Genomic DNA, 27,552 nt, shown 5'->3' on the forward strand with positions numbered 1-27,552 from the left:
CATAATTAAAGCAATGTGATTTCTATTTAGTAAACATGAGAATGCTAAAATTTGAAAATATGCATGTGGCTGTCACTTGCTCTGCTGAGAAACAGTTTTATTTTTAGCTCCGGTGCTTACATTTTCTTGCAGCTATTTTAATAGATGAACTGCCAGCAGAAATATTCTCTCACTGGGCCCTGATGTAGAATGATATAAATAACCTTTACAAAGTCCAGCATAATGGAATGGTAAAATCAGTTGACATTCTCCTAATTAGCACTGCCTGAAGATTTACCTACACAGAACAGGAAGAGCCAAATTCACCCCTGGAATAAATCCACTGAAGTCACTGATGTCAGAGGAAGTACACTGGGAATGGACTTGATAGAATAGATCTGTTATTTACATTAAACACAGAGCAGCTTCTTGCCTGTAGCATATACATGGCTTGAGGTAAATGACAAAAGCATTTTGATTTATTAAAGAAAATGCTATTGTGTGATATATACACCCTTTCTTTGCCCCAGAAACAGCAAGTTAGCCAAATTTGACTGGGTGTACATAACATATCTTCACTACATCTGATAGATCAGGGGGTGGAAACTACTCATCAAGCCAGTGGATGCTAAACTGCTTTCTACAGAAATCTCTCAACTAACAATTCAAAATATCAGCAATAGCAATACTCCTAGTGGAACCCCATCCAGCAAAGCAATTAAGTGCTTGCTTAACTGTAAGGACATGAGTAGCTTCAAATTTAGTTCTCTATTAAAGTTTAATGTCAAATTTAACTGTCTTGGATTTCAATATTTTTGACTAAACATGTGTGAAACTGCTTAATTAACATATGTAATTTAATCTCTCTTCCCCTTCCCCCCAATAAATTAACAAAAAAAATAGATCACATTAGCCCTGCTGTAACCCCCTCCCTGGCTCATGTTTCTAATCTGCAGTCTTCTTATTTCTCAAATGATACAGGCAGGTTTTTCTTTCCACTTAAATTAACAAAATAAGGCTTTTTAGACAGAATGAACACGGGAGACCTTACCACACTCTACAACTACCTGAGAGGAGGTTGTAGCAAGGTCATTGTCCAAATAACAAGTGACAGGGTGAGAGGAAATAGCCTCAAGTTGTGCCAAAGTAGGTTTAGATTGGATATTAGGGAAATTTTCTTCATGGAACGAGTTTTCAAGCAGTGGAACAGGTGCCCAGGGATGTGGTGGAGTCACCACCCCTGGAAGCAGTTAACAGAGCTGTAGATGTGGCACCTGGGGACAGGGTTTAGTGGTGGGCTTGGCAGTGTTAGGTTTAGGGCTGGACTTGATGCTCTTAATGGTTTTCATTCACACACAAGTGCCCCAAGTGTTTAGAGCTGAAATGGTCACAATACCTCACTCAGCTCACTGAGACATTTGCCTAGAAAGAGACTGACATGGAAGCAGGGTATCCAAATACAGCCTATAAAACCTAAAATCATTGGCACCCAAGTTTATTTTGTGATTGTCGTGCGCTCACACAGGCACTCTTTATTCCCACTTTCACTTCTTCAGCCCTGTAGACAGGCAAGACAGGATATTCAGCTCCACAGGTTATTTTTAACCTGATCAGCAGAGGATCTACCCGACAGCAGGGATGCTGCCTGGAGAGTTTGAGCTTGCCTGACAAGGGACCTCAGTGTGAAATACCATCCAGTTACTGCTTCTTGGAGCATGAACTCTCTTCATGGTACAGCACAAAGCCAAGGGAAAGTTGGGTGCAGGACTAAAGCTGAGCCATTTTTCTAATTATGGTATCCTTGTGTCTCTCCTGCTTTTGGAGAAATGTCAATCACCCAGCAAGCTTTTAATCTTCAAGGCCCTCCTAAGCTGACCAGAGAGAGTATAAATGAGGGCCAGCCAAGCAGATCTGGGCACTGCAGAATGAGATCCATCTGCACTTCAAAAGGGACAAAGCAGTCTTGTTTAGCTGGATGTTTGGATTTTTTTTTTTTTTTCCACAGGGATTTTTGGATATCTTATAAGGAGGAACTGCTTGATTCATTTTGAGTTTTATTCAGTTGGAATAAATTTAAAATTACCTTTGTTTCTGAGGGGGAGAGGAGAGCAATATTATGTCTATTTACTCTGCTAACAGAAGACATCAAAGTAATGAATCATGTAAAGGACTGAAAGGGAAGAAAATATAATATTGCAGCATTTTCTATCTTTACTTTGCCTTTCTTGAAAGGTTTTTGCTTATTTTGCAGAGACTGCATTAATATTTTTTTCCAGGCTAGCAGTTCCCCACACACGTATTCCACCATCAAGGTTCCTCTGAACTACACCAGCTTCTTTCCCACCTCCACTCAGACCCCATTTTTTGAATTTTCTGCATTGTTACCATTCCTCACTATTAGTTTATTAAAATGAATGAATACCTGTTTTGTCTTCTTATTTTTCCCACTAAAATAAATAAAACCCCTAGCAATATAGACATATATATATGCATACATTTACGTGCTTGTATATCTATATATATATAAAAATCACTCTTCAAATTCAGGCTGTGTGAGGTGAGCTTGTGGGCATGGGCCAAAAAGCAGACTTTCAATTTTTTCTGCCCCACTTGCTATTCTAGAGGAATGCACAGGAGCTCTCCTGAGTGCAGGTGCAGAGAGCTCAGGCTCACACTTCTGCACTGCCAGCATCCTACACCCACCGCAGGCTGAGTCAGGCACGAGAGCTTCTGCACCCACTCCCTGACTCAGTCTCCAAACACACAATGCAGGCACATCCTGCACTTCTCTAGAAATCAAGTGTCCTTTTCCTAATGCCCTTAACAGCATTACAGAAACTACACTCTTGTCCTGGTTTTGCATAAGCACAGCAAACCGATCATCTCAGAGTGCTCCAAGTGCCAATTTCATATAAATGCCCCCGAGGGACTCAGACCCAGCTCTGTTCTCCAGAACTGTGTAATGTTACTGTGTCCTTCATAAAAATACCCACCAAGTGCCCTTTTAACATGCAAAAGTAGAGCCAGGCTGAGAGCAAGCTCTCAGGCTTTTATTTGACCGACTGAATTGTCACCAATATCAGCTACAAGGCTCAGAAAGGGAGGCAGCACCTCTGTTTTCCCTCTCATTTGCTGAATTACAGATGATCACTGGACCGTGGCAGGATATTGAGGGAGGAAAAGCACAACATGCAGAGAAGCAAGTGAGGAGGCACCCAAAGTGGCTGTAATAGAATTCAAATGTGTCAGAGAGGTGGTGAAAGTCAGATAATTGCAGGAAGATCTGGGAAGAGGAGATGAAAGGAGACTAAGTGAAGAGGTAGGAAGAAAAAAAAAAAAACAAAAAAGGGAAAAAAGTGAGAAAAGTGAAAGAGAATTATAATGAATAGAAAATGTGAAGGGCAAATTTCTTTTTCCCCTCTTCCATCTCCTCCCTCACATCCCTCCAGGGCACTGCTCCCTGTTAATTCTGTAACTGAGGACTGCTCCCTCCTAGAACAAGATGATGGTGGGCTCCCCCCATCCTGGAGCAGGACAACACGTTTATAACATCTCCCCACAACCTGTCTCTAGTGCTGAAGCCTGGGGCTGCAGGGTGTGCAGTCAGCAGTGCCTTTTGCTGCAGGAACAGCCCACAAGACTCACAGAGAAGCCACTTCTACCAACCAGTTCCAGGTGTAAAGCACCTGCAGATTCTCACAGCCTCATAGAAAAGGAGCACAGACACAGTGACTCCCTTTCCATGCTAAATTATCATTAAAAGCGTTCAACAGAGTATCATCAAGGAAAATTATTTCCTTGGCAAGTTTCTGTTGTTTTCAGGAAATGCAGCAAGCAGCTGAGCTTCTGTTCTAACATTTCCAGTGGATGAATTCTTCTCTGCACTGATAACAACGTTTGCATAACTTCCCAGAGTGTTCTGATACCTGTAGAAGCAGACATCCTTCATACAGAGCTGAGTAGGATTGGATAGGACAGGTGACCAAAAACTGGTCAAGAGCTAAGAACACACCAATGAAAGCACATTTATAAAGATTTGGCTCTCTGAACACAGTGCTGAAAACATTTTTCACTATATTTTCAAGGAGATGACCCATGTACTGGAACCTAATTGGATACTTCATTATTTTTCTTCTGATATCCCACAAGAAGAAGTTATTTAAAATATGTTAAGCATATTTTGGTTGGTTTTTTTTTCAGTGTAAAACAGCTGCAGACAGCTATATGTACCATTTGCAGAACTAAAGGCAAAAAATTAGGTAGACAACTGTCTTCTGAAATTAGTTAACAACTACTTTCTGGCTATTTGAGCTTCAAAAATAAACCTCAATGATCTGACCAGTCATTTTGAGTATAATTATTGTGAAGGACAAGAAACATGCTCTTACCAGTTTTATTAGCAAAAAATTTCTGCCCTTCTTTTCTGATCCTTGCAGCACATGGATAGACTGATAGAATTATTTCAATAACTAATGTGTCTGTATTGTTATTATTCTGGTCAGTGTCTTCTGAACATATCCAGGAAAAAAACCCAAGTATGCAAATTCAAGACACAGATTATTAAAAAGACCAAACTAATGACTCACACTTTCATTACTCAAGCAAAACAGTATTTGCAGTACTGTCAAATTTGATAATGGCAAATATGAAGCACCCTGCCCTGCATTTACAGCAGGATGATACTCTTAAAACATGCCAGTCAACTTTCTGAAGATTCATTGTTAGCTGAGGTGATCAGATCACCAAGTTTTTCAGAGGTTTGTGCGATTCCAGGACATCACTGGTTGAAGTTTTTGATGGTACACTGACTTTTCTTAGATTTGTTTATGCACACAATAAAAAAAAAGAACTCTGATGGCTTCGTCTTTTTGGTTTTTTTGCTTTTCTTTTCACTGAGCATTGACAGACATGCCTGAGAGACTACAATTGTTTCAAAGCTGGATATGGACTGGGATACAAGCAGAGGCAGCAGACAAATGATAATGAAAGTGAACCATTCAGCATTCTGATGAAGTTGAAAATTAGGACTGTTTACATAAGTCAGAACTTATTTGCATTTCCTGACATTTCAGGTCTCTTTATCCCTCGATTGAGAATTTCTTATATAACAGATAGCTTAATGAGTTGAATAAAAAACTAATAAAAAAGCAAAACGTCCTGCCATGTCTGTTAGTGGTACCTGCAGTTTGGCCAGATTGCCTCCCTGCTCTTAACTCTGCTTCAAGAACAGATTTGGTGATATATACACCAGGATAAAGTTTTTAAGGAATGTTCAAAACGGAATGTTTAAATACACAGGCCCAGATGATATTTTATACAGCGTACAGGCAGATTCAAGTCTTGCATTTCTGAGTAAGCAGCATTCATAAACCATTTCATGAACATATTTTCAGAAAACCTTTAGAACTTGTACCCCTTGTCTAAACTAGCATTATGAAAAAGCTTTAATAGGTGTAACAGGCATGCAAATAATATTTCTAATTTACCTGGTCTCACAGTAAGACCGTATTTTCAAATTATTCTGCCATTTAGATACTCCTGATTTCAAAATGAAATAGAAGTTATCAAAGTTAGAATTACACACCTAGTGACTACTGCTTTTAATTATTCTAAACATATCTGGAATTACTATAATGACTGATATTTATCAGTAGTTACAATAGCAAGGAGATCTCCCATTCCTTTCCAGCCCTGCCCAAGTCCCTGTTTGCCTGCAGGACTAGGGGAACAAATCTCAGCAATTTCCTTTAAGTGCACAAGTCACAGAGACAAAATGTCTTTCACTGTCTGACAGGCTGGGATAGCTTTGCTGCCAATTCCTCCTCTCCATGACAGCAGAGAGGGAAGGTATTAAACCAGCAGCAGTTCAGAGAGCCCAGGAGGTTGTAACACCAATGTGAGGTGACTCTCAGCAGCACACCAAGCTGGCTTTACCTCCACAGGACCTTAGTGCTGCCCACACTGAGTCTGCCCCAGACCCTGCAGGCATTTGCCCACCCATTCCCTTGTACCAGTGCTGCCCTCAGCCTCACAGACAGGTCTCACCGAGCCTTGGCAGAGCCAAAACTTTTCAATTTTGATGTTCTAACGCAAAAGAAACCACTGTTCATTTACAAATAAATCCATTTTCATCTCAGTGCTGGCTGCAGCTTCAGGCAGAGATTTTACCAAGCTCTCCCCTGCAACATTACAATGGAGAAAGCACAACACCAGACTCATGAAGTTAAATTAAACAAAATGTCATTAAAAACTTAACTGCTGAGACAACATTAGATCAAAGCTGACCAAAGAAAAACACAGTCACGAGAGGAGTAATGGCATTAATTTAACAAGTTAATTCCAGAATACTACAACCCAAATAACAGGGAGAAGTCTCTGTATAAAATCCTCTCTCCAGTTTCACTGGTGCTGTAACACACTGACAGTTTGACAGAAAACACTGTAAAGATACTGTAACTCAATTAACAGGACCTGTGTGTAGGGAAGGCAATACACAGAAGCAAAAAATACCAGTGGAACAACATGGAAACAGAAAATGGATTGTTCCGAGGCTACACGTACCCAGCCTTCAGAAACTGCAACAGCATCAGCAAGCAAGGGGCTGAATGCGAGTCAGACTGCTCTGATTTAAATCTGCTCCTGCTGTGGCCAGCAGGAAACGTGTCTCCAGATTCCCCCAAAGCCTTGGAGGGAAGGGCATTGCTCATCTCCTCACCTCCCAACAACACTCAGGCACAACTGAAGTGCTAAAGACCAGCAGTGGAAATCTCATAAACAAACTTTAAAGTAAATATTTTACCAGGCATAAGTAAGTACTTATTAAGATTTAGATCGTATCTTCAGTGTCCTTGACATTTTACAATAGTGTTTATCTCCCTTGTTTGCTAATTCACAGAATTGGATAATCTACAAGAAATTTACACATTAGAAACGAGCAGTATTCTTGGGCACGACTTCATAAATATGACATTAGCACAACAATGCTCTAATACAAACAATACACAATTCTAAGTAGGAGTAAACATTTCCTGAGGGCAGAGGAGGCCCTGTTTTCCACTGAATAAGCTCTGTGTGCCAACCTGCAGGAACCCCAGGAGGGGAAAGGACCCAGTTTGTCCCGTGGAGCAGGGCTCTGCTGGGAATTAGGCTGGGAATTAGGTCAGTGAACCAATGACCCCCCAGTTGTATCAGCCCAGCACTCCTCTCAGGGAGGGGAGATGAAACAATTTCAAGGCTAAACCAGTTCTATGAAGATAGTGAGATTCTGTCTACAATATGGACTATTTTTTTTCTCCAATGAATTAAAACCACATGAGTAGTCTGTGTATTGTGTCTATTTATGAAGTCCAACATGAAGCTTGCACTCCCAATTATCAGTACTCACATGTACAATGAAAATAAATCCCATTATCATGAAAAATTATATTTTTACCTGGTCACTAATAGGACATAAAATCAGACTGAGACATCATTTCATAGATACACACAGTGTTTCCAACAAAAATCTATAAAGATTAAATTGGGGGCTTAAAGACTCCTCCAAAATGCGAGGGAGCAGCTGGGAACAGTTTTGGAGAAGGCACACACTGTAAGCAAATGAGGGCTTTTGTTACTCTGTTAAGGATGTCAGAGGCATTTGCTTTTTTTCCCTGACTCATCCTTTTCCTTAGTGGGTATTCTGACCCTTAGTCCTGGCAAATCCATCAGCACCAAAAAGTTCTCCCTGGTACCTCATTAATCACTTCCTTGCCGTGTGCTATCTTACCTGCAGATGTAATTCTTCTTGCAGGACTCTTGCAAATTCAGGCAGTTTGGTTTCTCCCTGTCCTCATATGAACACACAGGAACAATAGTCTGCCGTCTCCTTTCTGTACAGGCTACGTCTCGACAGGAGCAGAAGAGCATCCCGTAGCTGTGCTTTGGGGGGACCTTGTCAAAAAATAGCCGGAGGGCCTTATGACACTTCCGCTTGTTACAGATCTCATTAGACGTGCTGCTGGTGCAGGGGGTTATGTAAGCAGATCTGAACCTCTTGCAGGTATCATTTAGGTTACAAGCTTTGGCTGCATCCAAGCAATTGTTCCCCTTTGAAAGTACTGGCTCCACTAGAAAAAACAACACAACAGCAGTGAGAAACGCGTCACATTTACACTTTATGCTTTGTGGTTATTTCACTGTTAACGAGATCCTGAACACATATGTTTGTTACATACAAAGCTTTCGGTGCCAGAAAATGGGACCAGTCCTTCTGTTTCTCGGGGTAATGGTTTAACACCCACAACTGGGAGCTCTCTAAGGCCACCCACAAGTTCCATGCTTAGGTAAAACACTGTTAGAAGAGCTACGGATGCCACCTGAACCCTGGAAAATTTATGAGCTTTACAAACTTTGAAGAAGCTGACATAAAATTAAAAAGTGGCTATGAAAGAAACGTTTTTAAACAAGGATGTCCCTTTTTCTCTCTCTCTCTCACACACACAGACAAATGTACACACTACAAGAAATTATAGGAAAAATTAAAATACGATGTAAGTTAAGGCTGTAATTACACATTTAATTTCTCAATACATTATCCAGATATTAAAACCCAATAGATGCTTTGCTTGAAAAGGAAAGCAACTGGCATTAGATTGCAAAATTCAATTAAGAATAATTGTAATGCTGCTTTGGATATTAGGAACGCCAACATCACAGATCCAAGAAAATACATTAATTTCCCTCTGCTACAGAATTTGCAAGCTGAACAAAACATTTTGCAAATATCTAAAATCTGCTGCAACCTCTTGGGGGGGTCTGGCCAAAGATAAAACATTTTAAATGATCCAAAGCTCTAAGTTACCCTTACAAAAAGCCTTTTTTCCCCCTAGATCTTTCACCTTTACCCAGAAACTCAGTCCAAGTACAACTCACTGCCACTCATCTCCATTCTCCTCCACTCTGCCTCCCATTCCCACATCAGGACATCAACCTTTTCTCTTTTTCCACAGCAGGAAACACGAAGCAGCTTGGCTGAGATGCTGCACTGAGCTCTGCATTTGTTGGAACACACTGTGCCCAAGATGGGCCTGGGCTGCTCACACACACTTCCCATTATTCAAATAAATCACCTGCAACTGTCCCATGCATCTTACCCGCCCAAAAATAACACAAAGCTAAGGAGCATTAGATTTGTGTTTCATTCTAGCACTGTGCTGTAACTATGTTCAGTGTGTTTGTACATTTAACCTTTATAATTTAAAAATCACACTCCAAGTCCTTCCCAGTCTCAGCTGCCTGCACAATAAAAAGGCAACTTTTTGCATCTTATCTTCATAAATTACAAAACTGTAAACATGCAACATTTGACTATAAATTAAGAGCCCAGCATTTCTTGTAATACCAGCCTACAACAGATTAAGCAACACCAGATGCAGAAGAGATGAGATGCCCAAAATACAACCCTCTCATAAAATTGTAACATTTTAATATAAAATTTTGTATTACATTAGCATACAACTATAATATTAACTATGAACCCTTAAAGTTATTTTATACAGTATATAGAATTATATGTTTAGTACAAATATAATTACTATGTAATCTGCAGGGTATATAATTATGCAATATATGAATAGTATATGCTAATTACTATGTGATTGCAGAGTAATTACATGGTTATTTGTGCCTGGGAGTCAACTGCTGAATTCCACTCTTTAATACAAAATCCTGTGGAACAGTTCTGAATGGGGTATTGCAATATGAACAGAAAGCACTGTGAACACAAGCACCTCAAAAATCAAAAGGACAGGTTAATCAATCTTTTTCAAAAGGCAGAACATAAGCCAAGTCACTGACAGTGCAAACAGCAGCTGAAGTTATCTTGGGTGAAAGTTGAATTAGGTGCAAAGTGTTCACAAACGATAGATCTGCATATTCATACCTGTCAGTCAATTTATATCTGCCCAACACTCACACTCCTCTCTACACTGTCAACTCTGAATACAGACTGGTTTTGGGGGGATTTTGTTTTTTTAAACCAGCCTTGGCTGTAATGTGCCCCCTGCATTTCTGGTTTGATACATATGTCTCTAGCTGCTCTTTCCAGCATACTTGTCCTAACACTATACAAATGATTTTTACCTTTTAAGACCAAGACTAAATGTAGAAGAGGTGCACCAAGTGCATCTGAATTAAACCAGACTGTCTACACCAACTCTTCTCATTAATACCAACTTCTCTTATGCTTTTAAATCATATTTTAAATGCAAAGTTGACAATCTGCAATACATTTAATGCTTTATTTTTATTGCAAAAGTGCAGAATTATTCCTAAATCCTGTAGTAACTACAAACAGTTAACAATACTGGGAGTGTTCCTGAGGATTACTTATGCAGCAGTAATTTATAAGGTCAAAATTTCACCCAGCTTCTGTTCCACAAAGCTTAAATTATTAAGACAGGCAGGAGTTTGGCTCTTACCAGGTACTGACTACTTTAAAAGCAAATGGATCTTATCCAGAGCTACTTTTCATGCCAGAACCCTTTGGGAAAGGTTTGTGTAAGGAGATCCTTTTTCAGTTTCCCCCTCTCTTGGGGCATTAGGATATGGATTGGGGGCAGTCAGGGCAGGAGCCTGGAACAAGTAAAGATTTCTTTGCAGCACCATTTCCCAACCCAGATCCTCTTCTCTCCCTAATGTGCTTTGCCTGGGCCCATTCTGGAACTCTCTGCCAAAGCACACAGGCCTCCACTCCTGCCAGATGACCACAGAAGCCGTGGGAAGTCCCTTCCAGGCAGGTGGTAAGCGCTGTCTCAGGGCTGTGAGCGAGGCTGTCTGCAGCACCGGCCCAGGAGAGCTGAGCTGGAAGCACCAGGATGCTGCTGCCTCCCAGCAGGAGCCTGCATCCAGCAGGAGCCTGCATCCAGCAGGAGCCTGCATCCAGCAGGAGCCTGCATCCAGCAGGAGCCTGCATCCAGCAGGAGCCTGCATCCAGCAGGAGCCTGCATCCAGCAGCTGGGGATGCTGCCCTGATGGGGCAGAGGCAGAGGGATGCCAGAGGCCAGGCAGAGCCAGGAGCTGTGCCTCGGTGGGAGAGCAGCAGGGTTGGGATTCCTAAACCCAGCCTGTCACCAGGCAGCTGCTGCACACCACACACACAAACTCTGGGGCAGGACCATTGGTACTGACACTGACTTGCCTTTACCTGAACCCCCAGCTCCTCCACTGCACATGTAACGTGTGACATGTTTTCTGACCAATTTTAGGGATGAAAAAGCAGTCCTTGTACCACTGCGACCACTCTGATGTTTGTTACCTCCTGCATCCCTCCACCCTGGCTACAGCCATAGCTGTCCTGGACTGAGTCCTGGACTCAATCTCTCACAGACCACAGAAAGAAGACAGCCAAAAGCTCCAGTTTTTTATCCAGAGGTGCTCCTAAAGTCTTAATAGGGCTTCCTCTACCCTGTTTGATGTTCCTCATGCTTCACCCTCTTCCACAGTCTCTCCACCTTCATCTTTCATTTTCCTTGAACCTCCATTTCTATTTCATTTCTGTACCTACTGTGTCTCCTCAACTCCTGTTAACCCACCCCATGGTACCCAAAAAAAGCTTCTCAATAGGTACTGGGAGCTTCTTATTTGTGCTCCCACTAGACAGAAGGAGCACAAGGAATATTAATTGTTCTATAAGATTCTTATTAAGCAGCAAAATGGACATTTAGTTTTCAATTTTCTTACAGCATATAAAAAGCAATTTACTGAGGTTGTCATTAAAATTACCATTACTATTTGCAAGTAATTAGCATTAGTAGGTTTTCTAGTGGATATAGTGAAGGCAATGCTGTAAAGAGAGCAATAAATGTTAATGTGATGGAAGGCAAAACTGCAAAGTGATAGAGGTGACCACAGGGGTATGGGTCTACTCCAACACAGGTGCAGGATATGGCATATAGGAACCAAAAACTGACCAAAATTAAGAAGAGAGCCATGATCCCACTTAAACAAAAGTGCTGCTGTGGGGTTCACCAAAGTTTTGCTTTGTAAGAAGAGCAATTAAAAAATAAGGAAATCATAGCAAACATTGTCATCTGCATTTTATCTGATGCATTTAAAATAAAATACCATTTTCCTGGAGAAATTATTTATAATCCCAAATAGCAAACAAAAAAATGGGTCATCCAAAAAAAACCAAACATGTGACTGATAGTATAATTCTGAAATTCTACTTCTCTTCTGCTCAGCATTTCCAGAACAGCTGGCCAATTTCAAACCTTTTCCATAATCTTAATAAGCAGGTGACTTAGTTTTTAAATTAAAGCTCATATATTATCAGCTATGACCAGGGCTTTCAGAATACTACCACATACAACAAGATGCTTGTTGAAATTACAGTTGATGGCACCAGGTGACAAAGATGAGACCATGAAAGTTACAACCAAAGCTACAGCAACAAAAAGATCTAAACAAACAAAACTGCCTAAAATGACACTTCAGCTTCCTCAGACCAAAGCTGGAACATTCTACATTCCTGGTTAGTCATTAATTCTTTGATCACACTAATTGCCTAAGTCTCCAGAATTCTCTTCTGAATACCCCCATAAATTCACTTGAGGAGGTAAATACTTTCTCCTGTCCCAGCCATTTAGAGACTGGGAACAATCACGTTGCTTAGCGTGAACCAACAGGCCTGATTTTGAAGTGTTCATCTACCATGTTATGTTTGGAAGTGTTCAGCTACTGTGTTATGCACAACTGCTATGTTTGAAGTCTTTCCCAACACACTCCAGCCTTTGATTTTACGAGACTCGGCTGGTGAATCATCAGCTGGGATCTTGCAGAGAGTTTGGTTCGCTGCCTTCCGTGACATGAGAGACTCAGGAACACCGTTCTCATTTCCCAGAAGGGCTCTCAAACCATCTCACCACAGAGTGTTCTCAACAAGGAAATGGTGCATATTGCAAAACAAAGAGGGAGCAAGCTGCTTCAGCCCAAGAATGAGAGCTCTCACTGGGAGGCAGATTGCTGGGTCCTGGCCTGCACCCAGGAAAGAGAGTTACTTCTCTTACAACAGCAATGACTGGAAACCTTCCCTGAAGAAGAGTCTGTAAGCCTGCAGAGGCATGATTCCACTTGTACTCACTCCCTATTTCTAATCCCTTCGAAAAACACCACATCTCCTTCCCTTCCTTCCAGACCACGGTACTGCCAAACCCACAGGGTACCCTCCCAGGCCTTCTGAAATCCCACAGAGATGAGAAGACACCTAAGACACCCCACACCCTCAAGGACTGTTCTGATCACTACCTTAGTGACTGGAAATTTCTGGCTTTCTACTCCCAGGAGCACCCACTGACTGCTGTGTGGGCAGATGCACCTGCCTGAGGCTGGGAGTCTGGCTCCACAGCTCCAAAGTCTTCCAACAAAGATCAGTTTCTGGATTTCCAGATACCTTTCCCTAGCCCAGGTTGCTCAAACTTCATCCAACCTGGTCTTGAACATTTCCAGGGATGTGGATGCCTCACCACCCTCACAAGAAAGAGTTTCTTCTTCCTTTTTTTACTGGTTTGCTTGTTGTTAAAACTTGTTGTTGTTTTCTCTGTGTATTTTATAAAGATTCTAAGCATCTTGCTGAGGATTTTAGATAACATCTTGAAGCAGAGGCTTCGGACTTTGAGGTGGATAAATTTACCTCTTGGACTGTTCCTGGAAGTTTAATTCTAGTAATGGGGCCACATTCTCTAAATGCTGCATTTTTTATTGCCCAAGTTTACCACTGCATCTGGGCTCTGATACTCAACAGGGCTCTTGTTAGATCCTGCTTTAGTTTGGTGCATTTCATTACCTGGTGCATTTCACAGATTGCAAATAAAGGTTGCAGTGAAATTGCAACTCCTATGCCATGTATGTATTGATTAAAAAGGGGGGAATTTGTATTTTTCCACTTCCTTTAACACTTTAATTCTTTAGTGGATAGGAATGGAGAAAAGATGAGCAGACAACTCCAAGGTGGCTGAGCCCTGTGGGCTGGCTGAGGGACATCTGCTCAACTCACAGGTTATGTAAGAGGAAAGTCTTATAAACCAACAGTGATCTGGTTTAAATTTTAGTTCCACAAGGGCAGAGAGGGGAAACCCTGCCCCAGCAGTGTGGCTGAAATTCTGTCTTCACTCACAAACATCCTGATCTAACACCTTTCGTTTCTGTTACAAATGTAATGACAGGTTATGCCAGGGTCTCTAATTTTCCACATGGCACAGTGGACAGCAGTTATACATTATATTCATGCCAGCACAGTTAAACCTATTTTGTTCACTGGAGCTGTTCTGAATTTTCAATAATTTAAGCTATGAATTTGGCTCTTTAAAGCTACTGTTACTTCTGTCCAAAGTATCTCACTTAGGAGGCAGAAATGCATTAATTGAGTCAGAGACTTGCTAAACAAAGAAACTACAGTTGTTGCAAACTGATCCAGTCACTGTTTCTCACATTACTGCACCAATGATTTCAGTTCTACCCTAAAGAGTTTTAGGCTGTAAAGATCATTTTAACCTATCTACACCAGCACCAGGGATGGATTATGCATGACTGGGACCATGTACAGCACACAGTTTTTTTGTGAGGGATTCAGTCACTCCACACACAATTCCTGCTCTGTGCTGAGAGGCTGTGCTTGTGATGTGGAAGGCTATCACCACAGTTTCAGCTGAGTTCTTCTAATTAACTTCCCCTTAAAAATAGAGTACAAATGTGTTACTGCATATGCTCTTGTTTTATACAGTTCAGTATTTTATTATTAGCTAAATACTAAGTCAACAGAATTAGGAAAGAACCAGCAGACAAGGAAAGAGAGAATAAACCTGTGAAAACATTCAAACCTACACGGTTGCCATGAGAAGTGATTTACTGCAGGCAAGTTCTCAAGACACAGTGAGGGACTGTTTTGCCAAAGTCATGCCAATTTACAGGGCAACTTTCAGCATTTCTTTTTATTACTACAGAATTGAATTCACAACTTGTTTCCTCTTTTCCTCAGACTTGATTAATTACCATGTTAACATAACTACTATTCTCCTGCTTATAATGGGCTCCCTCTAAAGTGCTGCCCCAGCAAAATAAACCAGGAGAAAGCTTCTAGCTCTTTGCTCTAGCATGGCAATCCTTTCTAATCTCACTATTTTTCAAATTTATGTTCCATTCCAATAAAGCTTGTCTGAATATTACAGCAAATCAGATAATACAAGGTTGTGACCCTTGTAATTGATCCTTCAAGGTTCTTTTTCCCTTTTTTTTTCCAGTTGACGTGGTAAAAATCACATTTAGCTGTGCTTGTTGACACTTGAGAATTCACTTTGTTGGTCACATACACTGTTTCAGAGAGATCACATTACATGATGATGTATTTCTAGTGCTTCATTTCTTCTATACCTACAAGCCCATTAAGCTGTAAGCAAACCTCCCGTGGGGCTGTAAGACTGCAAGCATCAAGGGGGCAATGCTCCCATCCTGTTCAGAGGGAGCATGGCTGGACTAGTGCATTATGTGAGGACACAGGGTTAAACATTAGCTACTACTTAAATGATTTCAAGTAAATAAAAGCAGCTTAAAATAAAAAGTTACATTTCCATTTGTAGAAAAATACACATTTAAATGAACACAGGCCATGTATCCCAGCACTAGGAATCAGTTTTCTGGAGCAATGGTTTCTGTATCACATGACCACTGGGATAAAGTGATTAATTGGACTGTCTCAGTAAATGCGATCATTACACTTTTAATTAACCTTTCCAACCTCTTACACCTTTTCGTTTTGTTATGCATTAGATTTTTACAGTTTTCCAGTTATTATGCTTGACTACACTTAAAACAATGTGGAGCTCTGTTAGAAAGATAAGAAAAACAATTGAAACAGCTCTGACTGTTCTTAATAGGAAAATACCACTGATACTGTCATCATCAGGGTAGTTATAAATCAGGTGGAGGACAGACATTCTGAACTCTGTGGCTACGTTCCCACCTAATTTTTGTTTTGGCAGCACACTGTTATTTAATGACTCTGGCTACCAGGAAACTAGCTTTTGAAAATTCTTTCTCAACCTAGTTATAATTACTCCATATAAATCATACAATGATCAATTATAATAATCTTAGCTTCATCCATTATTTACACTTAGAGTTTGAATCTACACAGCAGGAGTGCAGGAAATTCCAAAGTCCCTTCTCTGCTCGCTCACAACTGCTTTATTCCTGAAGCCATGCCAGCTACGGAAAAGCAGGGGCCAGATAAACTCAGCTGATATTGGAACCTGAAATAACCACAGATTTCAGACAAGCAATGGTTTCTGGTTTGGTGTTTTCTAACCACACTATCTTACAGTTGGTGAAACTAAATTCAACATGAGATTTTGCTTCCTTTATGTTGGTGGACCAGAATCAGAGGAGCTCTGCAATTACATCCACTGACAGCACAAAATTTGTTACTTTAAAATGGCCCAGGTTTTCCTCACATAGATGCATACAGACACATTTGTACACACATGTATATATGTCCTAGAATGTTTCAGCACTATTTGGCTTCATGTGTCATTTTCCAAGATAGCTACTGTACATTAATTAATCAGCATGAAGAAAAAAGTATCCAAGTGTTTTTGTCTAATTTAAGGTTGACCCTAAGATACTTGAGCTCAGTGTGAAATGAAAGCTAAGTCTGATGGAAGGATGAAAAAAAACAAAAAAGAAACAAACTTTCATGATGGCTCAAGCAAAACATCCAAACCTTTTTCATAAAAACTTCAGAACTTTAGCTGGATTTTGAAATAGTAACAAGGATTTTTAGAACTGTTTAATAAACTGACTGCATGTTTTTGATTATGCAAAATATTTAGCTAATTATTATTACTTTTCTGCATCTTGTGCTAGTTCAGACACAATATTTGCTATTCAATTACTCGTCTTTTAAGTTAGTCCCCTTCACATTCTTCCTTGACAACCTAAATCATATTTTCTGGATATCTAAACTTGTGCTATTTATTCTCAGATTTGGAAAAAGAAAAAAACAAAGCAAGAGGTTACAAAAAAAGCCCCAAATCATTGACCAAGAGTTTCTGTACGAGTTGTAGTCAGGCGATTGCTACAGACAGACAAAACCTGTTAATTCGAGAGTTGCTGAAGCATAGCTTACTCCAGCCTCCAGCAATACCAGTGTAGGTAGGGATGGTTTACACACATTGACTGCCTGCTGCAGGAGTATATATTAGCTTATCTTTGACAGCAGCTTGCTCTGGATGGCTGTAACCTGAAAAAAGTCAAAGTATATAAAACCTTAGCAGAAAAATGATCCTGCTTATTCTGCGGTATTACTCTTTCAGAAGGGAACCAAGAGAGGACAGTGGGCTGGAGAAGTGATTGTGAATCCAGTCTGACAAGAGCAATTGATGGGATAACTCAGGGAACAGTTAAAAGCAGAGAAAGATCCTCTCTCCAGAACAACAAGAGTAAAGCTCCACCATTCCTAGATGGGAGAATCACAGATGTCTCATTGGTCCTGACAAAAGTCCACCAGCACAAACGAGACAAGAGGCTAAAACCACAGTGAAAGCAGCAGTGACAGACACGGGGCAGATGCTCAATTAGTGACAGCAGCAGCAGGGGTGGGGCAGAAGGTGCCATCATGGCACTGGAGAGAGCAATAGAGACAGAGAAGAGCAAAACCCACAGCAGCTGGGGAGGCACCAACTCAGCCCCCCTTTCCCTGCTGCCAGTGAAAACCATTCGGGGCAATTATCTGCCCTATCGACCAAACAATATGAGCCTCATTCCATTAATCCACCACCAGCTGCTCTTCTTTTCCCTATCACTTGGTCCCAGTGAAATCCTGTTGAACACAAATAAATTCACCACAACGTGAAGAGGGCAGCAGTGGTAACTGTTGTCTGCTCACAGATTTGGTTACAAGTTTCAGTCGCTGTGCTGCTGCTGACTCCAGTGAAGTCTCACTGCTGAGCCCCAGAGCCAGTGAGCAAGGAGATGTGGGCACTGAGGCAGGTGTACCTAATGGATGAAGGGAAACAAGATACTTTGGAAATAAGTAACTTCAGTGATACTGCCCTGGAGGGTTAATAATGGTTATGATGGTCCCCATCCTACTGTGTGCCCAGAAGATAAAGTGGTACAAAATGAAGGTGAGGCAGCTGTGTGTGATATATGTCACTTACCTACAGTGCAACTGGGGGTTTGTTAACTTGAGATCATTATGATATTTAATAGATTACACCACACTAACCATTAGACCACTGCCTACTGTCTAATCTAAATTACCTGTCACTTTCATTTATACCGTGTACAGCATGTGGCAACAGAAAAAAAGCTTCTTTCTGTTGTGTCTTCAGTGTTTTTAGCTTTTCCCTGTTCCCCACAGATCCATATCCTCAGCTAGTCTGGTTACCTTGCCTTAGCTCATATAAATGGCAACATATCTTTTTTTCCAAATGTAAAAATGTGTTTCTTTCTGAAAAAAGACTGAGAGGAAATAAAATTATTTTGACTTGTTAACTACATTTAGCAGCATTTGTGTCTTTTTTGAGCCGCTGCCCCTATGCTTCTGCTGTGATATAGTGCCCAGTTTGAAGCTCACTGAACACAATATTTTGACCTCCATTTACTTCAAAAAACTCTGAATCCAGGTTTTATGCCCAAATCTATCTTGTCTTTGAAACCCATTTAGATCAACTAAGCATTTGATTAGTGCTACAGTGAACTGGGCATCAGCTTACACTCTCCTTGGCTCCATTTTTAACTCTAAAATAGAGAATATATTAATAATATCATATACTGGTTTTTATTTGGCATACATGTTTGTAAATATGTGAATGCACAGGTACAAAAGTAAACACAGTTGGAAAAGAAAAGCAGTATTATAACAAAATTGATTATTTTGGTGTTCAAATGCTTAAGTCAAATGAATGTCTTCCTAATTAGCGAGGAGTGAGCTTCACTAAGTAAAACGACAAGACTATTTACATTTAAATAGTCTGTTTTATTCAGAGTCACTTCACACACATGCACACTACTGAACTGCAGCCAATTCTGCAGTGGAGAATAATAACTATACAGCACCAGCAGCACTGTCCAAGGGGCAGTGGAGGGACATGGATAAGAGATGAATCAAGACTGTACAATGCTTCTGTAATCAAAATTGTAGCATTTACCCAAATATTTTTTCTTTTTTTTTTTTTTTTCCTCAACACTCATACTCCTTCCTGATCAGGTAAAAAAAAATCTTACTGCTGCCAGGAATTCAAATCCTGAGACTGAAATCCCAACTCACATCCTGTTAGGATGCTTGCACAGTATTGACTAAAATGGATGGGCTTGAAATACTAATTGACTAGTGATGTATGGCTTCCAAATAGGCAGATTATGTTTAACATGTCTCAGTAAGTGAAGAACCCATTTCAAGACAACATTAGCATTAACACTATTAATGTATTAACACATTCCCTTCCTGAGGGTGCAGCCCCCAGGAGCTGAACAGTTCCTCTGGCACACGACACTGCCCATGGGTCACTCTGTGACAGGGGACACAGAGACTGCAGCTCCTGCCCCTCTTTGCACAAACACAGCTCTAGTTCATCTCTGTAGCCCTGAGTCACTGAGGCCATGGGTGCACAACCTTTGCATTGCTAATTTCTGCCTGCAAACCTCCATGCTTAGCAAACTGAGCAGAAAACTTAGGTAACTTTCAGCTTCCCAGTCTTGTCCTACTCTTTCTCTTGAGGAACTGATTCAGTACCACTGCTAGGAAAATGATGAGAGATGGCTGAAGTACTCAGAGTCAGTATCCCTCACAAACAGGCTGATGAGAAGTTTCTCAGCCCTGCTGGAGACAGGAGATCAACATCATTCCACATATATTTACTCTTTGTTTTTATTTACTCATTTCTTCATCATCACCTAAACCAAAAAAGAGTGTTTATATGCCTGATTAGAGTCAACAGCATTATTTTACTTTTGAATACACTTAAAAATGAATATATTCAGTTAAAAATAGTACTCATGTTAAAGCCCGAGAGCTAAACTAAACTGGCATCTTGAAGCTAGTGATGCTTTAATATTGTTGCCACATGTTGGAGAGACATAAAATAACAGAGCCCCAGTCCCAGAAAATGCACTACATATGGAAGCACCGAGGAAAGAATAGAATCTCAAAATTCATTACACACTGGATACACGCACATTTCTCAATCAGCAGCAGCTCCTGCTCTCCAAGGCTCTCCTACCACTGGGAAAACTTTCACACATCCAACTAAGTGCACATCCAATACAACAGCACAGTTCCCTCTGTAATTCAAGAGCATAAGAAAGAATGATTAAGAATGCTATTGAAATAAACACCAAAACTTCAAATAAAATTAATCATGATTAGCTGCTGAAACTAGAATGATGTAGAAAAGCAAGATATCCACAATACAGCAGCGCACCAGTAAATAAATAAAGCACAAAAGTCCCACATATTTGACATTTGAAGAACAAAACTATCCATCAATGTCTTGGCACAGATCGATCAAACAGAATGCTGCTGACGAAAATCTAATAGTATGATGGTAATAATGTAGCCATAAAGCCTCTACTCTGTAATTGACTGCTTCCACTTCAAGCTAACATGTCTAAAAGAGTGACTAATGTTCACCTAAAGATTTCACTTGTGTTGAATGACAATCAGCTACACCTCGTGCTGTTCTCCATAGATTGCTTGTGCTGGGTAATTGCTCAGGGACAGGAGCCAGAGGGGAAATAGTCTTCTTAACTAAGGAAATTTATGTGAAGAATGGTATGATAATCTCAAAGGAAAATATAGTTTCCCATCTGATTTTAAAACACAACACAATACTCCAGCCATAACATTCCTTTCCTAAAGCAGAAGCATCAGTGGTGGCTCCATAAACAGGGCAGAGTAGGATTTATATTTAAAATGGATATTAAACTTTAAACAAGACATAAAAAATACAATTTTTGCTTCACAAAATTACAGCCTAAATTCTTTGACTAAAGAACGTATTTCTGAAAGGCTACAGACAGACTGTATGCTTTGGTCAGAATTTCCATTTCACTGAAAGTCAATAAAGTTAATTAGCATTGTAAACCTAACAGAACCATACCCTTCATACATGTCTTTATTTTACAAACAATGTGAATTAATTCACAGTTTATGCAGTTTTAATTCATGAGACTAAGATGAACTTAAGCACATTTTTGTGTGCTTTCCTCAACAAAACTTGAAAAAAAGAAAAAATTATTTGTTGGGCTTTTCTAATTTTTTTGAGGCCACAATGAGAAATTTTAATTTCCTTTCTAAGTTTCACTGAAATTAAAAATATATTTATAATTAAAATGTTTGGAACTCTCTAATGGACCATGATTGTTACTCAGATTGTTCTGTTGCCTTTGATATATACTTAAAGGTAATTGGCTAGTCTTAGTGATGTATTTTTAAAGAGCTACCTATTGATTAATAATGTTTCAGTATTAATATAACCACTTTGTGTGGATCAAGAAACATCAATAGCAGAAACCCATATTTATCCACAAATTAACTGGATATAGATCTGTTGCTTTAAGCAAAATGGGGTGCATTCACTCATTATTTTACAAGAGTAATGAGATAACTGTAAGAGTGAAGATTAATGCAGAATTTGGGTTTATATTTCAGCTGCATACAATAGAAAAAGTTCATTTTTTCTCTGCTCTTGCAGATTGAATGAGAAAAGGACATAAAAGCAGAAGTCCCAGCTGCAGAATTGGTGACACTGTAGTTTTGTACTTTTGGGCCTCCAGGTCAAATGCTGGCTAAAATGAAATGTGCAGTACTGACAGAGGTGTCTTTTTTTTCCTTTCTTTTTTTTTTTTTTTTTTTAATCCAGTTAAAAATGGATTTAACCAGCAAAAGAACTTGTAATTGACCCTTAAAACCAGGCCTCTTAGAGCCTCCACCCATTTCACTGTCACCCAACAGGTTCCATAAGGAGAGATATTTGAAAAGAATGCCCTAGCCTGTGATGAAGAGCCATCAGAGAATTATAAAAAACTCCATCAGTTGATTTGCATAGGAAATGGCAGAAAAAGAGAGTGCTGTGCCTTCCTACTACAAACAAGAATAAATAAATTAGGGAACATCTCATTGTCAAGTGTCTTACCAAGCAGCTCAAAACTTGTGCTTTGAAATTTCAGGAAGATCAGACAAATTCAGGCTTGATAGCTGCAATGGATATCCAGTTCATGCTACTGTGGCAAGCCAAATTAACTCCATCCTTTGCAAATCATTGCTCCCAGTATCCCAGTGGCTGCGATGCTACAGCCTCCACAGTATTCCAGTGTCTAGTTATCTTTCAAATTAGATTTCTATTCTCTAATATCTAACCTAAACACCACACACTACAATTCAGAACAAGTGACAGTTAGCATGTCACAAAGGATATTACACTGCTTTGACATTTGTTCTTAATGAATCCACACTGACCCTCCTTATCACCTTAAATCCCCTAGATACTTTTAAATCAATTTTTTTTTTTAATACCCTATTCTATCATGCTTGCAGTTTGGGAACTGGATCATAATTCTCTGGACTTTTTTCCTAGGATTATTTTATTGATGGGGTGTGTAGATAGATAGATAGATAGATAGATAGTTTGGTTTTGTTTTTTTAAATGAAGTAGGTTCTATGTTAGTTTTTCAGCAGCCCCCTTGGGCCTCTTTTTCCTTCCATGAATTCTCAAATTGCTAATAGCTTAGCGACAGCTTCAGTTTATTAAGTACACTAAAAATAATTTAATCAGGCCATAAGAATGAAAAAAAAACCCTAACATTTCTTGAATATTTTTCTTCCTTTCTTTTGAAGACACAGTTTAATTTGAAATTAAAAAGGAATTTTATTTTTAATGCCACATCATGTGATGACATATCACATGTTACAGGTCAAATAGCTTAAAACTATCTTCCTGAATTCCTTGCTGACCTATGCTGAATAGTTTTAGATGGTCTTTAATCGCTATAGAAAGTAGTTCTCATAGTCAAAAATCTGTCTTTTCACCTCCAACACACACAGGTCACCAAGAGAAACACAGAGATGAGAGTGAGGCCTAGAGGGATGGGCAGATTCTGTCTGTCTGGGGTGGTTTTGCTACTCTGGAGAAAGTAAAAAACTTTCATTCCAACCAAGAAGTTAAACCAGATTTCTGGTAGCTTTGTCTCACCATGGTGGCCCAGACAGGTAGAAGCATTCTGATAAATCAGGCCTTTATTATCATAAAGTTATCCAAAAGTTTATTGCTGTCATTTTCTTTATGAACAAACACATAAATGGAGAGCTCCTCTATTCTTGTTAACAAAACCCTTCTATGGCAAAACCAGGATCTTCAAATGTTCACTCACACCTCCAGAGCTTGGAAGCCCCAAGCTCTGAGCGAAGTGTCCTTATGGAAAAGAGATCACAAAGCCACTGTTTGAGGACAATCCATCCATCCCCAGTGTCCTGATCACCCTCTTAAACGTGTACACAACCACCAGGAGCAATAAAACAAGGACCTCTTGAATCTCAAATGCATGAAGCTGCTTGCCTTCTTTCCTGTTTTCCTGAGTAGGAAGCTGGGAACTCTCTTATCTCTCCTGGTCACCAGTTCTGAGCTGGGGCAGCAGTGGCTGGGGCTTGCTGAAGAGAACATGATGCAGCCAAAGAAACAGCAAATCCAGGTAAAATGAGAAGTAAAACAGCACAAAGCCGACCCCTCACTGCCCACAGTGAAGAGGGAGCCTGAGACAGGATCCCCAGTGCTACATGGATGTGGATCAGCAAAGCAAGGACTTCTAAAACGCCTATTTGAGAGTCAGATCAGCAAGGGGCTTTTCCACAGCCTCTGTCCTCAGTAATGACAGTTTGTTGAGCCTTACAAATAGGGGCCCTTCTATCTGCTCAGGAAAGCAGTGAAAACTGGACTAGAAGAGCAGGTCAGCTCCCCAAAGCCGTAACCCCACAGAGCTGTCAGTCAGCCAGAGCCTGGGGGGCTTCCAACCCAAACCCACCCTCCTACCATTTCCTATTCATCTATAAAATCCCAGAAAGCCACTGCAGGGAAGTGCCAGGAGCATCAGTCTCCATTTCTGAAGGGCTCCTGGAAGAAATGTCAGTCTGCTCAGCCTTCATTCCCTGAGTTGGAGGGAGCTGAGAAGAGATGGAAGCAGGGAATAGTGCACAAAATGTAATCTATGGCCTTCGGATGAGGACCACAGCCATTGAATGATCCCCTGAGTGTGAAACTCTGCAAAGCCTGGCTACAAACACAGATCTAGCTCCTGGATGAAGCACTTTGTCCATCCCTAATCAGTAATTATTTTCAAGGCAAATTAATGTAGAATACAGCTACTAGTATGATAGGATGGTTATTGGAAGAGTTTCCTCCTCTGAGTTTGCAGAAGCTTAGAATAAACTGAAGATCAGGTTATCCACTGCACACCTACCATTCCCATTTCACAGCCAGACCCCTCAGGCTTCTGAAGCAGCAGGAGTAAGAATGGGACAGTAAAGGAAGTACAATTTATCACAAGCAACAATTTACTGTGAATCTGAATGTCCTAAAGTTGCAGCAACTGCAGAAACAACACAAGGATTAGCTGTTTCAATATACAAGTTGCATAAATATTCCCATTATTATTTGTTTCCTAAGAATAATTCTAAGGTAATTTTTTTACCTTTCTTAAGAAAAAATCAAATAATCAACTTTTCTAGTTTGTCTTTATCCAAACAGTTCTCCAAAACTCATTAATGATTGGACTGCTTCTGAAAAATTTAATTTGTATGTAAAGCTTGCTGCAAAGTAAGTTGTGAAGAAGTAACATGGCACTATAACAGTTTATATTATCCTACCATCTTTTAGTCAGTCTCACACGTGCTTTACATTTTGTTATGATGTCTTCATGCAGTTCTGAATCCCAAGTTACAATGACCCACCCAAATTTCCAATGAGTTCGGCAGATGCACAAGAAGCAATTCAGAAACAAGCAGCAATGCTAAGAAAAAAAACCCATTAAACATGAAGAGAAAGCTTTTACCGGGGCATAGGAATAGGTCAAGTTGTGCAAAAAGGAAATATAAGGAGCACTTTAATGGCCTTAAATGCATCAGTAATTTTACAGCATTTGCTTTTTTTTTTTTGCTTTTTTTTTTTATAGTGAAAGGATGTGCTCAGCACCTAAAAGCTACTACATTTATCTGGAAAAAAAAGTGACCACTGTTTACTACTACAAAATCCATGTACTCAATCTATGACAAAAAAGCCCCTAGTATTTACTTCTACTCAACCATCTAAAATGCTTTCCTGTATTTCAAACACCTGTTTTTCTGAAATTTCATCCAAGATTCCTCACTGTCATTTTTAAGAAATTACAGCAAATTACTAAGGATCTCTATCCATGGTTGAAAATATTTTTTTGTATAACAATGAAGTCATTACTCTTTTTATTCCTGTAAATTCTATGAGAGCAAGAAAGAGAAGCACAATAAAAAAAATCTGTTTCATAACAGTTGATTAGAAAATATGGCCTGCAGAAGTCTAGCTCTCTTTGCACTTCGTGCATTAAGAGTCCAAATACGTTACCAAAGCTGGGATTTTAACCCCCCACAGCTTTAGCACAAAGAAGCACATTAATAAGATACAATTTAGATTTGCATTTTTTAATAAGCAAGGGGATCAAAGGAAATATGAATGCTGAAGGGATGTTAAATAATGTGCAAATTCTAACATCAAGGTATACTACAGAATGAAGACACATTTGCACTAAAGTGAACGTAGTAAGGCTTTCCAAAAGTTGTGGTGAACAAAATGAACTCTTTTTGAACTGTCTGCAGGCACCCAGTGAGTCTAGGAGAGGAAAAGACACTGAAGTTGCACCAATATTTTGTATATTTGATTCTGAATATGTTAATGGTTGATGGCAAATTAGCTGGGATGGTGGAGGACCAGCAATGAAAGGATTCATCTTTCTAATAACCAGGAGTGTTCTCATTAAAGACTTGAGCTGTTTCTACATGAGGATGTATTTTATTAGACAGGTATTGTCCTGCAGACAGCAGGGTGGCCCCTCTCACTGAGGTGGCCACACTGCTGTCATTTACTGGGTGTAACCATCAGTCTGGGCAGCACCATGGGCTGGTACAAAACTTGGCTGAGGCCCTGCCATTAAAAAGGGCTCTGTCTGCACTTCTTCACACCCCACCAGGAGGCTGAGATACCTCCCAGCCAGCAGAATGCAAACCAGCACCAACATTTCAGCTGTTCCTACACACTCAGGGCAGCTGACAGGTACATGAAGGGACACAGAGATGTTGAAAAGGGGACCAAGAAAACAAGGGGGAAACAGCCTTGACAGGCTAATGACAAACATTCTTTTCTCTAAAACTGTTTTACATTTTTTGAAGAATTGAGTTCATAAGCTGAAGCTGCCTCCAGGCGTGACCAGCATTTACTCATCAGATCTCCACAGGCCCCAATGACCTTAGCAGTCTTACAAGGATCATATTTTCACATGGATGACTGTTCCTGAACAATTTATCCAAACAGGATTTCTATCAATGTCAGGCACACTTCTCTTTTCATTCTACTTCCCTTTCCTTGATTAAACATATCTATAGTGGACATTAAAGAGAAGAAAACAAGCGTTCACCATCATGCAGATGGAGTAAAATTCAATCAATCAATCAATCACAGAACTAAACCAGTGTCTGCAGTTATCCCACCTTTCACTGCAGTTATCACACTCCTCCTCACTGCTGCAGGCTTTGTCCCTCTGCCTACCCTGGTGATTTACTTTGGGAGTTCATCAGGACAGGGTTTATCTCGCAGCAGTGTTTGTGTACAGCCTGGCAGAACGGAGACTTGTTCCCAAACAGCTCTTGAGCCTTGTGTAATAAACATGATTCATATGTGGACCATCCCCATCACTCTCACAGAGAGCCACAGAAGATAATATCCTTTGAAGGAATCACTTTCAGCACTTCCATGTCAGCATGCAGCAATGGTCCATGCTTATTTTCAACTTCCAGCCTAAGAGTTTCCCATGAATTTTGAGGGCAAAAATGCTTGATTTAATTGGTGTGTACAATGAACTATATTCTCTGCTTGCAATTAGACTCAAAAATTCAGACTAACTCTGTTGTTCTAAGAGATGTCAAATTCTGTCTCATTTCATAGACTTTTTCTATCTTCAGAAAAGACCAACACAGAACTAGGAATCTAATTTACAGCTCCTTAAGTATCACACTGAGAAAATGAGGATGGTATTTATTCTTGAGTGTCAGTGTAAGCAATGCATAACAGAAAACTATATATTAAATAAAGAAGTTTGTTCTAGTGCCCATGAAGAAGCCTCTATTCAAACACAAATACTGAATTTATAAGCAGAATTCAAGATTTAGTTCTTAATTAGCATTGTCTACACCTGTACTAACAGCAAATTAATTTGATCCTTATGTCACATACACACCCATCCTGCTCCAGTAAGTTCAAAGGAGAGGAAGAAGGTGAAAAATGTCCTGGAAAGCAGCAGCTT

The 27,552-nt window shown here is 40.0% G+C and overlaps 1 protein-coding gene across 1 annotated transcript in view; it reads right to left on the bottom strand.

The window, feature by feature from the left end:
- Positions 1–27,552, bottom strand: part of GFRA1 (GDNF family receptor alpha 1) — a 129,233-nt gene that overhangs the window by 40,038 nt on the left and 61,643 nt on the right. The window contains exon 4 of the mRNA XM_019007146.2: positions 7,745–8,084. Within this exon, the coding sequence (XP_018862691.2) occupies positions 7,745–8,084 (340 nt within the window). The remainder of the gene's footprint in view (positions 1–7,744; positions 8,085–27,552) is intronic.

Source organism: Parus major, chromosome 6 (assembly GCF_001522545.3).
Source record: "Parus major isolate Abel chromosome 6, Parus_major1.1, whole genome shotgun sequence".
NCBI classification, from domain to species: Eukaryota; Metazoa; Chordata; class Aves; order Passeriformes; family Paridae; genus Parus; species Parus major.